Source organism: Mus pahari, chromosome 19, assembly GCF_900095145.1.
Source record: "Mus pahari chromosome 19, PAHARI_EIJ_v1.1, whole genome shotgun sequence".
Lineage (NCBI taxonomy): Eukaryota > Metazoa > Chordata > Mammalia > Rodentia > Muridae > Mus > Mus pahari.
In genome coordinates, this window is record NC_034608.1 from 43410103 (window position 1) to 43426632 (window position 16530).

The 16530-nt window shown below is 50.4% G+C and overlaps 1 protein-coding gene across 8 annotated transcripts in view; it reads left to right on the forward strand.

The window, feature by feature from the left end:
* The window catches only part of Fgfr1 (fibroblast growth factor receptor 1), a 57332-nt gene extending 43613 nt beyond the window's left edge, over positions 1-13719 (forward strand). For 4 of the 8 annotated variants that reach the window (XM_029531732.1, XM_029531733.1, XM_029531735.1 and 1 more), the window contains 12 exons: positions 887-1077; positions 3244-3388; positions 5711-5913; positions 7312-7457; positions 8727-8848; positions 9285-9395; positions 9785-9975; positions 11362-11484; positions 11744-11814; positions 12106-12243; positions 12490-12595; positions 12698-13719. In XM_029531732.1, coding sequence (XP_029387592.1) covers positions 887-1077; positions 3244-3388; positions 5711-5913; positions 7312-7457; positions 8727-8848; positions 9285-9395; positions 9785-9975; positions 11362-11484; positions 11744-11814; positions 12106-12243; positions 12490-12595; positions 12698-12874 — 1724 coding nt within the window. In that variant the 3' untranslated portion in view covers positions 12875-13719. The remainder of the gene's footprint in view (positions 1-886; positions 1078-3243; positions 3389-5710; positions 5914-7311; positions 7458-8726; positions 8849-9284; positions 9396-9784; positions 9976-11361; positions 11485-11743; positions 11815-12105; positions 12244-12489; positions 12596-12697) is intronic. The other 4 variants (XM_029531730.1, XM_029531731.1, XM_029531736.1 and 1 more) reach the window with 1 other exon arrangement.
* The last annotated feature ends 2811 nt before the right edge of the window (positions 13720-16530 follow it).

Genomic DNA, 16530 nt, shown 5'->3' on the forward strand with positions numbered 1-16530 from the left:
TTCTTTCTTTCTTTCTTTCTTTCTTTCTTTCTTTCTTTCTTTCTTTTCCTCCCTCCCTCCCTCCCTCCCTCCCACAGGTTTGCCTTAAGCCTCACTTTTCTTCCTTCCTTCCTTCCATTTATTTTTTTTTTTTTTTGAGACAAAGTATCTCTATGTATCCCTGGCTACCTGGAGTTTACTATGTAGACCAGACTTCCCTTGAACTCACTGGAGATCGGCCTGAATGCTGGAATTAAAGGCATGCACATCTGTTCCTGGCTCACTTTAAAAAAAAAAAACAACAACAACAACATTCATTAAGCAACAGCTACTGTTGTAGCAGGGAGAAATACAGTGCAACAGTAGCTGTTTAAGTCCTGTGCCCCCTGAACTTTGACCTTTGTGTCTTTGCAGTGCGGGTACCATTAGAGTATCTGTATAAGCCAAGGGCACATTCTGGGGTGCAGAGGCCAAGTGCCTTGAAATGTAGAATCACCATTATCTCCACTTGGTAGTATCCTGGAAGACAGGAAGAACAGTATGTTGTTCATCTCAGGGCTGGGATGGAAAAGGTTCTGGGTCTTCTGCTCCAGAGACGGTGTGGTCCAGCGCCTCACAACGAATACCTGCCTTGGCATTGATATAGCCCAGGGAGAAAATTCTGATCCCAGAGGTCTGGGAAGGGTCTAAGATGCTGAAATCTGGGCGCGTGTCTCTATTTAGACAAGAGACTTGGTTGTATCTGGAAACCTGAGTGCAGGACTAGAGGAAATGGCACTCCTTCTCAAATCAGGTTCAAAGGGCTGGAGTTTAGCAGAAGCAGTGGGAAGGATACCGTAGGTCAGTGCGGGCCTCACCACTGGCCAGGGGAAAGTCTGACATGCCTGTTCTGTCTATGCCTCCACAGAACGATCTCCTCACCGACCCATCCTTCAGGCAGGGCTGCCTGCCAACAAGACAGTGGCCCTGGGCAGCAACGTGGAGTTCATGTGTAAGGTGTACAGCGATCCGCAGCCTCACATTCAGTGGCTGAAGCACATCGAGGTGAACGGGAGTAAGATCGGTCCAGACAACTTGCCATATGTCCAGATCCTGAAGGTAATCTTAACCTCCCTTCTTGGCTAGTTTTCTGGGAAGGTGACCAGGTGTTCCCTGGGGTTCAGTGCCTGGGATTCGGGCTCAACCTTACCCATAAGGCACATATGCTCTCCTAGTAAGGATCTGGCCATAGGCTGGTGACAGCAGAAGATGGGGGATGGAAGGTTGGGAGGGAGGGGGTTGAACTGGGAACAGCAGAGGGTAGAGTGGGTGACGCTGGTGGCTGGTTCCTAAAGAGGTCTGAATTGGCCCAGGATCTTGGGTCAGTTGTTCAAGGAAGACATTGAAACTCTTGCTTGCTTGTGGACCCAGGACCACAGCCCTCCAACAAACAATAAATGTCTCCCAGTGTCTTCCTGCTTGGTTTTCCTAAGTTAACAATGCCTTTTGGCGAACAGAGGCCCACCACGATAAGGGCGTCGCTTAAAACAGCTGGAAAGGCAAATGCTACCTATACGTCCTAAGCCACTTGGGGGAGTAATGGCGTTCTCTTCCTTTTCCCTCTCGCTCCCAGACTCTCATTGTCCGGGTCCTCCATTAACCCAGGGAGCTAACTGGCCAAGTCTCCAGTGAGTCTTGCAGCAGGAGTAACCAGATGTTAGACCTACCTCATCCTCCCCGCCTTGGCTGGCCTAGAGATTTACTGGCTGTCCCTTTCTCTTTGCCACTGGAGCTGAGAACATTCTGGAAGAAAGGGGGCCAGCTCTAGCTTTGGGCCTTTTGAAGCTCGTCCTCCAGTTGCGAGTTCTCACCCCACCCGGTCTCGGAGGAGGGAGTTTAACATATACTGAGTATTTGCTTTGGGACAGTGACCCCTCCTCTGACTCCCTCCTCTTCTTTGCTCTCTACATTTCCCTTTTCCTCCCCTCCCCTCCCCTCTCCGGTTTTACTATTTTAGCTCTCCGTCTCTATCCACTCCCACTAGCAGTTTCGGGTTTTTTTGTTTGTTTGTTTGTTTGTTTGTTTTGTTTTTGTCCCACTCAGAAGAGAAGACTATGGGTCTCAGTGTCTTCCATTGCCTTGACTCCTCGGGTTGGAAGTTACCACCCAGGGGCATAGCGTGGTCACATCTCAGTGTCTGCCCAACTGACTGGTGTGTCGTTGGTTTATTCCAGCATTCGGGAATTAATAGCTCGGATGCGGAGGTGCTGACCCTGTTCAATGTGACAGAGGCCCAGAGCGGGGAGTATGTGTGTAAGGTTTCCAATTATATTGGTGAAGCTAACCAGTCTGCGTGGCTCACTGTCACCAGACCTGTGGCAAAAGGTAATGGGGAGATGGACGGGACCCTGTACCGGGTACTTGATTTAGGCTCCACACTGCTGGGGCAGGTTGGGAAGTCAATACCAACTCTACCTTTTTCCTTCTGTGTTCCTAATGTGCCCAGAGCCATGGAAAAATCCCTGGCTTGGGAGGCTGGTTTGGTTTGGTACTACGTTGGTCATCTGTGGCTCCCTTTGTGTCTTATGTATATATGTGTTTCTCTCTCTCTCTCTCTCTCTCTCTCTCTCTCTCTCTCTCTCNTCTCTCTCTCTCTCTCTCTCTCTCTCTCTCTCTCTCTCTCTCTCTCTCTCTCTCTCTCTCTCTCTCTCTCTCCTTCTATGTGTATGTGTTTCTGTATATAAGTTCTTGTGCCTATCTGTGGACTTGAGATGTTTGGAATGACGCTTCCGACTTTAGTTTTTGATAGTAACAAAAAGAAGGGACCAGATATTCTCTCTCAGACTGCGTGCGTGCGTGCGTGCGTGCGTGCGTGATCGGGATGCTCTGCGGGCTGCCTTTCTTTTCCCTGCCTCCCCGTCTGTACCCACTGATTCTCTTTACCTAAAACCAAACAGCCCCCTACCTGCCAGGCCTCATTTCTCCATGCTGCCCACCGCCCGCATGCTTGGCTGGGCCAGTGGCTGCCAGCGTCTGGTGAAGGGTCGTAACCAAGCCGTCGTCTCCTCAGGTCTGCCGGAGAGCCTCCCCCCCAGAGCCTCGCTGTTTTCCTCTAACAGGTCTCGCTGGCTGGTGGTGTGTTTTTTTTTTGCCTTGTTGCAAAGGAGATGCTGGGGAGCGTTTCTTCCTCTGGTTTTGGTCCCCTCCTCTGTCCCCTCCGTTTCTCCGCCTCTCGGAGGTCTCATGTCCCGGGCTTGTCCATTTTGCTTCCGTCGTCTCTTCTAGACTGCTGGAGTTAATACCACCGACAAGGAAATGGAGGTGCTTCATCTACGGAATGTCTCCTTTGAGGATGCGGGGGAGTATACGTGCTTGGCGGGTAACTCTATCGGACTCTCCCATCACTCTGCATGGTTGACCGTTCTGGAAGGTATACACTGCACTGATCCTTTCCGGGTCCTGCCTTTGCCACGGGAGCAGTGCATCTGTTACAGGGCTAGGGAGAGGCAGAAAGGGACGGCTCCTGTCTGCTGCGTGCCCTTTTCTCCTCTGGTTTTGAGGGCCATGCAGGGGGAGTTCCTGGATTTTCAGGAAGTGACGCATTGTACATCTGGCTCTCTCCCTGGTCAATGTAATGCATGCGTGAGCTCTGGGTTTACTTTGCAGCGGGGCTTTCTAGCACAGACTCCTTCCGTCCTTGGGTACAGCATCTTCCCTCATCCATTTGGTACAGCGGCTTTGAATGATGGGGTCTTCTTTAGCCAGTCCCAAGAAAAGCCATGGGCCTCTCCTCCACGAATACAGGTTCTTGGCCAATAGGAGGGAACTTACAGCGTCCCTGGAGTGTTGCTGGCCCACTCTTCATTATGCTCTGCACTTTGATTGACATGCCAGGATAGCAAACCTGAGGCCTGCCTTAGTTGTTCAGGAGGTCTGGTGGTACCCATTGGTTCTCTCAGGATATTCCTCCTGGCCTGCCCTCCCAAGAGAGAAGATGTGTGTCTGTGTGTTACCCAGGAAGGAAGGAAGCCTGTGGCCTTGCCGGGTGGTGGACTGGTGACCACAGGCCCAGTATGGGTCTTGCTTGCATGTGGCCTGAGAGCTGCTCTTTCTGTGGCTGCTCAGTGCATACCTTCTCTACTCTTCCACCTTGCTTGCTCAGCAGTCTCCCACATTGCCGCTAGCAAAGAAGCATCCTGTCCTTTATCATCGTCTCTGTCTGTTTAGTCAGTGCTCCCTGTGAGTCCTCATTTCCTGACAGTTGATGGGTGGGTCGGGGGGAGGGGTGGATGATGGACAAACAGAATACTTCCCTGTCATCGGCTCTGTTGTCTCCTTGTTGGGCTGGGAGGACTCTCGGGGCTGGGAGGACTCCCGAGGGTGTCACTTTGGCCGGCCAAGGCTTTAAAGGGAGGACTGTTGGAGGAGGACTGTATGCATGCAGGCCAGGGAGGTTCCAGGAGGCAGACGATGTTTCTTACAGGGGGGGGGGGTGGGTGGACTGACTAGCAAGTGGGGATGAGTGTGTGTCTTAGCTGGGATCGGCTATGGTAGCGGGGAAACCCCGAGATCCGAAGTGGCTTGGGAAAGAAAGAGTTTATTTATCTCCCTTACTCTTTCATATCACCCAAGTTCATCATCAAAGGCAGTCGGGGCGTTGGGGGGAGCAGAAACGGAAATAGGGCAGGAGCCGGGAGACAGAAACCTGGTGCCGAGGCCATGAAGGGGTGCCGGCTTACTTGGCTTGCTCAGCCTGCTTTCTTATAGCACCCAGGGCACCTGGATGGCACCACCCACAATGCACTGGGTGGTGCCATCAATCACTAATTAAGAAAATGCCCTACAGGCCTGCCTACAGCCCGATCTTAGGGCAGCATTTCCTCCAGTGAGTTTTCCTCCTCTAGGATGACCTTAGCGTGTGTCAGGTTGACAAAAAACTAGCCAGCACTGTGTGGATTCTAAATAGAGGTGAAAGAGCATAGAAAAATGATTGCCTGGCCCCCATCCCATTTCCTTACCTTTTAAGAATCCTGTGGGGCCATGACTAGATTCCTTTTTTTTTTTTTTTCTTTTTAAAGATTCATTATATTTATTATATATAAGTACACTGTAGCGGTCTTCAGACACACCAAAAGAGGGCATCCGAACTCATCACAGTGAGCCACCAAGTGGTTGCTGGGATTTGAACTCAGGACCTCTGGAAGAGCAGTGAATGCTCTTAACCACTGAGCTGACTCTCCAGCCCCCATGAATAAATTTCTTAAAAACATGGTTTTTTTCATCTAGAGACATATTTAGACACTATATTTACTCTGCCCATGTTTTAGCTATTTACTACTGATCTGATTTAACAGAGATGATGGGTGTTTAGTAATACATGAGATGAGCATTCATTAGAGTCCCACTCTGACATATGCTTTGAGACTATCTGGTCTCTTGGGCATAGCAGCCTGTTTCCATATGATATGTGTGTGCAACATATATGCAGGGTCTTTGGTGCCCTTCCAGTCCAGTGATCAACTATGCAAGTTGGCTCTGGAGTTAGTGAGCGTTGGGCTTGATAGTTGTATGTACCCTCTATGGGGTTTGAGTTTAAGGATGTTTAAGAATACTTCAGAGGTCCCAAGGTCCTTTGATGCCAGGATCCCAGGGGAAAGGGGCAGGTGCTGGATTTCTCATGGGACACACCTCTTGTGAGTGAAGTCCCCCCCCTGCCCCATGACCTGCTGACACCCTGTCCACACTGACCCAGCCCTGGAAGAGCGACCAGCTGTGATGACCTCCCCGCTCTACCTGGAAGTCATTATCTACTCCATCGGGGCCTTCCTGATCTCCTGTATGTTGGGCTCTGTCTTCATCTACAAGATGAAGAGCGGCAACAAGAAGAGCGACTTCCATAGCCAGATGGCTGTGCACAAGCTGGCCAAGAGTATCCCTCTGCGCAGACAGGTAACAGAAAGTAGATGGGGGATTTGCAGGCTTACCACTGTCTCGCTGCCTCCTCTTCCTGGGCCTCCAGGGCCGCTCCCTTTCCTACCCTCCTGGTTGGCTCCTCATCTCCCACTTTGGACTTTGCTCCAACTTCCGGACCAGACACATTGGAATGTTATAAACCAACTCTGGCTCTATGCCTGTCCACCCTGAACCCGGGCCACAAAGGCCTCCTTCTGTCACCTGAGACACGGTGGGAGGAAACGGGTTGGAAGGTGTAGGCGTGTGAAAGATTGATCCTTCCTCAGAAGACTGCTGACCCAGAAAGGTGCCTTTAGGGACTAGGAATCCATAAATCTGAGGCAGAGAGTTTTTGCAAAGTGTTGGAGACCAGAAAAGAACAGTTAGTTCTGCTAGAAACGAGGAAGCTCAAAGAAGTCTCTTTGCTATGCTCGTGGATTAGGTGAATAAAATGGAGCCCAGAAAGACTTTTTGTTTGTTTGCCTTTTGATTTTTCAGGGCAAGGTTTCTCTGTGTAGCCCTGGCTGTCCTGGAACTCACTTTGTAGACCAGGCTGGCCTTGAACTCAGAGTCTGCCGGCCTCAGCGCCGCGCGCCCCACCCCACCCCATGCTGGGACTAAAGGTGTTCACACACCACCAGCACCTGGCTGTGGAAGGATTTTTTTTTTTAAACTTTTTTTTTATTATTTTTAAAGATTTATTTATTTATTTTATGTGTATGAGTACACTGCAGCTGTACAGATGGTTGTGAGCCTTCATGTGGTTGTTGGGAATTGAATTTAGGACCTCCGCTTGCTCTGGTCAGCCCTGCTCACTCAGGCCCAAAGATTTATTTATTATTATAAATAAGTACCCTGTAGCTGTCTTCAGACACACCAGAAGAGGGCATCAGATCCCATTACAGGTGGTTGTGAGCGACCATGTGGTTGCTGGGAATTGAACTCAGGACCTCCGGAAGAGCAGTCAGTGCTCTTACCCACTGAGCCATCTCTCCAGCCCTGGAAGGATGTGCTTTGTTGTTGTTGTTGTTGTTTGTTTGTTTGTTTTGTTTTGTTTATTGAGACAGGGTTTCTCTGTGTAGTCCAGGCTGCCCTGGAACTCACTCTGTAGACCAGGCTGGCCTCGAACTCAAAAATTTGCCTGCCTCTGCCTCCCAAGTGCTGGGATTAAAGGCGTGCGCCACCACGCCCGGCTGGAAGGACGTTTTCATGGTAGAAATTGCTCAGTCAGAGCCTCTGCCCTCATGGCATTTTTTTTGTTTTTTTGTTTTTTTCCGCTACACTGTTAGTTATGGAAATAAATCTGTGCAGTGGTTAAAAAACAAAGCTCGGGGTTCGGGAGGAGCTGGCTACCGCTTCACCCTCTCCTTGCTAGAAGGGTGACCCCACTCTTTCTTATAGGTGTCAGCTGACTCCAGTGCATCCATGAACTCTGGGGTTCTCCTGGTTCGACCCTCACGGCTCTCCTCCAGCGGGACCCCCATGCTAGCTGGAGTCTCCGAATATGAGCTCCCTGAGGATCCCCGCTGGGAGCTGCCACGAGACAGGTAATACTACTGTACTTTTCCACTGTGGACCCCCTGTTTCGAGAAATATTAAAATGAACTGCCAAGTTCCTGCGCTACTGCTGGCAACTCTCCACCCGCCACCTCTGCTGCCTCCACAGCCAGCTCCACGCAGCGTCCGGTCCACAGTCTTCCCTTCCCAGCTCCTGTTCACTGCCTCAGTGCCGCCCATATCCTCTCAGCCATAATCCCCCTGTGGTCAGCAGACCCAACCTTCTAGTAACCCAGTAAAACAAAACTCTAGAAGCTTGGAATTAACAAGTCAGATTTATGTATCAATAAATTTTCAGTTCACAAAGATGCCCACACAATCATTTCAGAGCCAATTGGTAATGAAAACTACCTGTTGCTATATAAAACACACACGGGATCAGTATCTTCTTCCTGTCCGACGGCCTCCATCTTGGCTTCTCCTCCCACTCCTCAGTGGCTCTCTGTCCCTGCAACTCTTCGCCCCGCCTCTTTTCCCTGTCCAGCAGGCTTCCTGCTGCACTAATATTTTAATGTAATTGGACAGAGAAAATCCTGCCACAGACAGCGCACCCCACCCCCAGGCTTTTGTTCTGGCTATTCTATAGTTTTCCACCGCAGACCCCTCTTGCAAGAAATATTAAAATGAACTGCCAAGTTCCCGTGCTGTTGTATGCTAAGACCTTCTGGGCAGTAAAAGTATGTGAGATGCCTTTAGAAATAGCCCCGCTACTTCCTGCTCTTGGTTGAGTGATGTACCGGAAGAAACAGGGATGAGCTGTCCTATAAAAGCTTGATCTGGGGGGCTGGAGAGATGGCTCAGAGGGTTAAGAGCACTGACTGCTCTTCCGAAGGTCCTGAGTTCAAATCCCAGCAACCACATGGTGGCTCACAACCATCCGTAATGAGATCTGACAACCTCTTCTGGTGCTTCTGGAGACAGCTATAGTGTACTTATATACATAAAAAAAATTTATTAAAAAAAAAAAAAGGCTTGGTCTTCCGGGTGATGGTATCACACGCCTTTGATCCCAGCACTCGGGAGGCAGAAGCAGGCGTGTCTACCCTGAATTCAGGAGGAGAGGCAGAAGTAAGCAGATCAGGTCTCTTGAGTTCAAGGCCAGCCGGATTTACAGAGCAAGTTCTGGGACAGCCAGGGTTACCCAGAGAAACCCTGTCTTGATAAATGGAGGTTTGGGGATGTTGATCTTTACCAGCCCTGACGGTCACTGCGCCTTTGTCCTGTCCTAACTGTCACTCACTGCTTGTCCCCCACTCAAGACTGGTCTTAGGCAAACCACTTGGTGAGGGCTGCTTCGGGCAGGTGGTGTTGGCCGAGGCCATCGGGCTGGATAAGGACAAACCCAACCGCGTGACCAAAGTGGCCGTGAAGATGTTGAAGTGTGAGTGGAACTCCTATGTCCTGTAGAGTCGTCTCTTTCCTTTCTGAGCAAAGCGGGTCTGGACCCAGTCAAAAACATCCTATGACGCAGTCCCTGCTCACACCTGCTACACTACCGGAGCCAAGGTGTCACACTATACGTGTTTAAATCACACCTTGCTTCTTAATGTTGTCCTGGGCTCAGGTGCTCATTTTAATCCCACAACGGGCTGATGTTTCTTGCAGGGTGTCTCCAGCCACCTTCAGTACCACATGGTAGTGGTGGCTCCCAGGTGGGAAGCGGGAGGAAAAGAAGGGAGTCCTGGAGAAAAGGGGGGCTCCTCCAGGATCCGCTTCCCCCCAACACCCCTCCACCCCCACTCCCACCCCCACCCCCACCCCGGCGCTCTGCTGTCCTTCCCACCTCCCTCACCCCGCTCTCTGGTTTGCATGTGAAGCCGATGCAACGGAGAAGGACCTGTCGGATCTGATCTCGGAGATGGAGATGATGAAAATGATCGGGAAACACAAGAATATCATCAACCTTCTGGGGGCGTGCACACAGGATGGTAGGCGGCTTCTGGGGCAGGGCCCGCCTCTGGGCATCGGCTGAGACACTGCCTTGCCAGGGGGTTTCATGTGTCGCTTGGGAGCTGGGCCAGTCTGATTGGCATCCATTTAAGGTTACTTACCAATGCCCAGATTCACAATGTGAAAGGGACAATAACGTTACTCGAGTCTACATGAGGGCACCGACCCTCAGCTTTGCTTGGGAACTTTCTGGCCTATACTGGGAGGGAGTCTTCTTTTGGCTTTCTTTGGGAAGAATGATTTTACCTGTTCCCTTCTGGGCATGGGAGACAGTGGGCTATGACATCAGGAGGAGGGGCCTCCGTTAGGCGCATCTCCCTTCCCTGACCTATCGCCTGACCTGTGGTCCCTCTCTCTGTGCTCTCAGGTCCTCTTTATGTCATCGTGGAGTACGCCTCCAAAGGCAACCTCCGGGAGTATCTGCAGGCCCGGAGGCCTCCTGGGCTGGAATACTGCTACAACCCCAGCCACAACCCTGAGGAACAGCTGTCTTCCAAAGATCTGGTATCCTGTGCCTATCAGGTGGCTCGGGGCATGGAGTATCTTGCCTCTAAGAAGGTGTGGAGACTAAACTCATCCTTCCCCGTAAAAGGCAGGGTGGGACTTTATCCAGCTAGCACTCCGTCCACACCGGCCTCGAGCCCACGGTCCTTCTGCCTCGGTCTCTCTGGCGCTGGGGTATTAACACGGGCTACCATATCTGTCTCCAGCTTACACCTGTTAATCCTTTAGAGCTGTGGGTGCATGGAGCTTGGCCCCGTGTGTTGTGTTAGGCTTTCAGGGTTGGAGAGCCTTGTAGCCTTGGGATCAGATTGAATTAGGTTTGAGTCTATGTAACCATTTTCTGCATAGACTCAGGGGCAGCTATTATATATATATATTTTTTTTTTCTTTTTCTTTTTTGAAATTAAGGTCCTACTAGTTTTTGTAACAGAGGCCAGCCTCAGATTTACTGTGTAGCATATATAGGCCTGAAATTTATAATTATCCTGCCTCAGTCTCTCAAAGACTGGGATTACAGGCATGTGCCACTGAACCCAGCCTTATATTTCTTTTTCTTCTCTTTTCCTTTTTTTTTTTTCTAATTTTAATTTAATTTAATTTTTTATTTTTTATTAAGATTCATTTATTTGCTCAGCAGCAGTGGTGCAAGCCTTTAATCCTAGCACTTGGGGTACAGGCCAACCTCTCAGTTTGAAGCCAAGCTGGTCTACAGAGTAAATTCTAGGACAGTCAAAACTAACAGAAACCTTGTCTCGAAAAGCTGAAAAAAATATTTATTTATGTATTTTATGTATGTAAGTGCTCCACTTGCCTGTATGTCTGCATGACAGGAGATGCCTCAGATCCCATTATCGATGGTTGTGAGCCACCACGTGGGTGCTGGGAATTGAACTCAGGACCTCTGGAAGAGCCTCCAAACCACGCTGTTCTCTCCAGGCCCTGTATTTCTTCGGATACAAAATAAGAATACTGATTTCTACATAGTAGAATTATTGTGACGATAAAATTAACTGTGTCTGTGAAAATGCTGGGGATGGCTTCAGTGCCCACAGTATCTTTGCTTGAGCAGACGTGCCCTGCCAGGGAGGACAACGCTCAACCCACACACCTTTCAGACCTAGCATAGGCCCAGGTGGTCTGTTTTGGAGGTACGAATCTAAAAGCTAGAGGTTAGGATCAAGAAAGAAGGCATAAAGGAAGGCTTGCTACAGTGACTGAGAAGGCTACAGTTGGAGGTGTCTGGAATTAAAGACTATTTGGGAGGGGTGGTCGAGAGGGTATGGGAAGATCTAGAGGGTATAGAGGTGTGAAGGCAGAAGACCCTCGAGGTAACACGGTCCCGCTGCCCGCTATGGCAGTAAGCGCTGGAGTAGAGGGGACTGGATGGGTGAGTGGCCCTTCAGGACTGTCATCTCTCCTGGTCCTTCCCCCTCTCTGCAGTGTATACACCGAGACCTGGCTGCTAGGAACGTCCTGGTGACCGAGGATAACGTAATGAAGATCGCAGACTTTGGCTTAGCTCGAGACATTCACCATATCGACTACTATAAGAAAACCACCAATGTAAGTTCCTTGCTCGGCGCGGCGTGGGGCTCCGCACTGCTAGACTTTGGTCCACTTTGACCCCGCTTCGTTGTCTCTGCTGTATCCGTGTGGGGTTGAGTGGTCTAAGATAAAAGGGCTTGTAGGATGGGCTGCAGACTCGTGTCCTTTGCCCTGGCTCCCACCTCCCTGTCAACTCACTGCCTGAGCCGTCATCTTCCGTTTACCCCGTGAGTCCTCTGTGTTATCCCCGCCAACACACACGTGCTGCCGCTTGCAGGGCCGGCTGCCTGTGAAGTGGATGGCCCCCGAGGCCTTGTTTGACCGGATCTACACCCACCAGAGCGACGTGTGAGTTTGAAATGCACGATTACCTGGGATGGGAATCTTATTTCGTCACTGGGGCTGGGGTAGCCTTGTCTTGTCCCATGAACAGTGTGCTCTGGGCTTCTTCGTATAGTTTCCTGCTGCCCTCTTATCTCCTGTGCCCTGCCCCCCCCCCCAAACTTAGGGTCCCCATTGGGGCGGGAAAGGTTCGAGATGCACACCTACTACTCTTAACTGCTTGGGGACTTGGGGAGGAACCCCTAGGGCGGCCTGACTCTGTGCTAAGCCCCAGTGGAACTGTGTGCTTTCCTGCAGGTGGTCTTTTGGGGTGCTCTTGTGGGAGATCTTCACTCTGGGTGGCTCCCCATACCCCGGTGTGCCTGTGGAAGAACTTTTCAAGCTGCTGAAGGAGGGTCATCGAATGGACAAGCCCAGTAACTGTACCAATGAGCTGTAAGCATAGGCTGGGGGGTTAGTAGTCGGCATTCTTTGAGTCCGCCACTAGCAGGCTGGATTGGATGTTGGGACAGCGGGTGGGGTTCCTGAGGTCCCGAGCCTGGCTCTGAAGGAAGCAGGAACATGGTGAGCAGGGGCAGAAAGGTCTGTTTGGAAGAAGTGGCCTTCCTGCCCATCCCTCCCCAAGCCCTCTTGGTCCAGTTCTGCCCTGGTCCTCTCTCTGACCTCACCATCCTGCTTCAGGTACATGATGATGCGGGACTGCTGGCACGCCGTGCCCTCTCAGAGACCTACGTTCAAGCAGCTGGTGGAAGACCTGGACCGCATTGTGGCCTTGACCTCCAACCAGGTACGGCTGCCCCCCCCCCCCCCCCGGGTTGGAACTTGGGTCTCTGTCACATAGGCTCCTGGGAAGGTTTGGGCGCCACCCACGGATCCCCTTCTGTCACAGGAGTATCTGGACCTGTCCATACCGCTGGACCAGTACTCACCCAGCTTTCCCGACACACGGAGCTCCACCTGCTCCTCAGGGGAGGACTCTGTCTTCTCTCATGAGCCGTTACCTGACGAGCCCTGTCTGCCCCGACACCCTACCCAGCTTGCCAACGGTGGACTCAAACGGCGCTGACTACCAACCCCGTCCCCACCCTTCCCCCATTTCCGTCATCACCCGTGCCACTCACCCACAATCCCCTTGTTGGACATGCTGCCTTTCTCCTCCTTCCCGGCTGGCAAGAGCCAGTGCCTGAGACCTTCCTGTGTTGTGGCCTTCCCCTCCATCACCCCCAAGACCCCTCTTCTCCCTCTTCTTAGCCTGCTGTGTGAGAGAGGAGCCAAGAGGCAGGTGCTTGCCGGCGGCCGCATCCTCCTTCCCAGGTGTTGGACCAAGACCCTCCCCGCCGCCGCCTGGCACTGCTTGGAGGTGTGCGGAGCGGAAGCAAATGGAGCATCCATCCGGGGCGTTCCTGTTGACCCATCAGCCCCTTCTGTTCTGGCGGCAGGGGCCTTGGGGCTCCTGGAAGCAGTGAGGTTTCCGCCCCAGGTCGATGGTGCCAGTAGCTTCTTAATTCCAATACTAATTTGCTTTGCTGACCAAATACTTGCCTGGTACCAGAGGACAAGGAAGCAGAGACTGGGAGCCGTGATGTGCCCTTGGGCTGAGCCCTAGACTTGGGGCTCTGTACATAGCTATGAAGAAAAACACAAAGTGTATAAATCTTGAGTATATATTTACATGTCTTTTTAAAAAGGGTCGTTACTAGAGATTTACCCGTCGGGGGAAGATGCCCCAGGGTAGCATCCGTTGCTATATATTAAAAACAAACAGAAAAGAAAAAAAAAAAAAGGAAAATGTTTTTTAAAAGGTCATATATTTTTTTGCTACTTTTGCTGTTTTATTTTTTTAAATTATGTTTTAAACCTATTTTCAGTTTAGGTTTCCCTCAATAAAAAATTGCTGCTGCTTCATTTTTATCCTGGGCGTGTGAAAAGAGAGCAGGTGTCCACCACAGAGGAGGGAGACAGGGGCGAAAGGGCCATGAGCTGGTATTTCCCCACCCCCACGGCCTCTGTCTCCTGGATTGTGCTGTGCCCCTCCGACCTCCCAGACATGCCAGCTTTGGGAAAGGCAGGGAAAGAAGACCGAGGTCCTGAGGGCAGAGAGCCAAGCCCACACACTTGATTGTTTCCTCAGAGGAGAGAGTGGGGATGAGGCTAGTCAGAGGGTAGAACTGGACTGAAACCCAAGCCCTAGATCCTGTGTGGGTGCGGGCATGCATCTATACATCGTCTCGCCTGTCTTCCCCCACCTCATAGTCCTCTCCTGTAAATATCTTCCCCTTCCCCGTTACCCAGTGGGTCTCTATTACCCAGTTGGGTCTGTCCCTTACCTATAGTTTTTCATTTACAAACTCCACCCATCCCTCAGGAAAGAGAAAATCTCTTTGGTTTGGGTCAGCTTGGCAACTCACTTCTGCCACCTGCTGGTTGTTTGGGTATCTTGGTCTCTTATTGAAACCCACACCACTCTAGCCTTAGAGGGGTTGCTTGGTTGCTTGGTTGGTCGGTCGGTCTTTTTTTCTGGTCTCTGCTGAATACAAACCAGTTCAGTATGATTTCATCTGTAGGGTTAGGGCTCCTTCTTTAAAGCTGTGGTTTGGGTCATCGTCATAAGAGTTCTTATCGTTTCTCTCGGTACACATGTAACTGTCAAAATATTATGAGTGGTTTTTATGCTGAAAGAAGACATCATTTGGAAAAGAGGGCCAGGGAATGAATTTAGCACAAACTCATTTTCTTGGAGACCGTATCATAGTGTTGGTTTTTTTTTGTTGTTTTGTTTTGTTTTTTTCTTTTCCTTGTTAAAATAGTGAGCATCATTTCTGCCTCAAGTCTACTTGACTCACTGCTGTGTGGACGGAAGGAGAACACAGAAAGGGCTTTGTGTGACTCAAGGAGAGGAGCTAGGAACTGGGAGGAACTGAAGTCCCCGCTGTTACTATTCAAATTGCCCGCAGACAGCCCCGGGGACAGGGGTGGCTATCAAATGGAAGGTAGTGAAATTGACATGAAGGGAAATGAAATGGCTATTTCACTTAGCGGACCAGATCAGGTCTCCTGGGAAGGGGAACCCAGCTTCCAGAATGAAGATGTACTGTCAGAGCACAGCATCTGTCTGGTTTCCTGGGGGTTAAAATATGGCCCAGGCATCAATCAATACTGCTTCCCCATCTTTTCTAATTGCCACAGGCTAGAGGTCATCAGTCCCTTGGCTCTGTTAATGTAATGTATTGATTTCAGGTAAGTAAGATTGAACATAGATGAAGTAAGAAATCGGCCTTCATGGTAATGAACTCTCTGTTTATCAGCTGCCACTGGGTGGAGCCAGCAAGCTAAAATACCCTCCTACACACAGTGTTAGGTAGTACTGTCACAGCCAGTGTTCTCTGAAGTAACAGACCTACCTGCAGGTGGGAACTTCTGGCCTGGGTATAGCATTAGAAGGCTCTGGACATGACCAATGTGTCTTGTACAGAATTAGACATGTTACAAGTGCAGCAACAACTATTACAATTACAGTTCTGTGTAGAATGTGCGCTGTGTCTAATGTCGCTACAGGTGCTTGTTAGAGAGAGCTTACAGCTGTACCCAGTGAGACTGTTAGCAGCTGGTGGAACTTGGCTCCACCACATCTGCAGGAGATAGAGAGCTGGGAGGGAGAAGGGAGGGCTTTGAAGCGACTTGGCATGGCCTTCTATCCCCTTAGCTAGTAGAAACCAAGAAGGGAGTAGACCAGCAAGAACCCTGAAGGTGGCTGGTCCTGGTGGTAAATGCCCTTAATCCCAGCACTCAGAAGGCAGAGGCCAGTAAATCTTGAGTTCAAGGACAACCTGGTCTACATTGTGAGTTCATGGCCTGCTGAAGATGCACAGTGAGACTCCTGTCTAAAAGGAAATTAAACGAACAAGAACACTAAAGTTATGAAGGACTCTGGAACTGGCTCCCTCTTTTTGACACACAGCAGCATTCAGAATCATCTCTACTGTACTGCCTGCTGGGAGCATGCATGTCCTAGTGCATAGAAGCAGTGCATCAATTGCTGTGCTATCAGAGGTACCAGTGGTGTGCTGGGACTGGCTCTCTAGAGCCAAGTATGTGCGTCTTGCATTGAAGCCATCCATTTCCAACCTTGGGACCTGCAACTGTGCTTATTAACCATTGGCCAGATTGCTACCAGTGAGGTTTTAGCCTAGGGTTATGGCCAAAACTTGGTACCCCAAAATTTGAAAACATTGACATTGCCTTTAATCCCGAATTCAGGGGGCAGAAGCCAGTGGATCCCTTAAATTCAAGGCCAACCTGGTCTATATATTGAGTTCTAGGCCAACCAAGATTACAGGGTGAGACCCTGTCTCCAAAGAGTAAAATGGGGGTAGGGGGTGAGGCGGGGCGGGGCTCAGGTGGATCCCTCAATGGCCAAACTCCATGACTCAACTACTTCCATTTGCCCATTGAGAAGGCCAGAAGGAATCCACATGTGTCAGGGAGATGAAAGAGGATTAAGCCAGTTAAGTACCCAATTCCTTTCCCGTATCACACACCTGTAGTGTGCACTAAGTTTAAAACCCCACCACTTCCGAAGGAAAGTTTTATTGTGAGATTCCTGATTAGAGCAATGGCAGCATCCCAGAGTGGTGTATGAACACAGCCTACAGAAGTCAGTTGATCAGCACACTGGGTGGGACTGGTCCTCCATGACAAGGGAGCATTTTGAGGTACATGCTC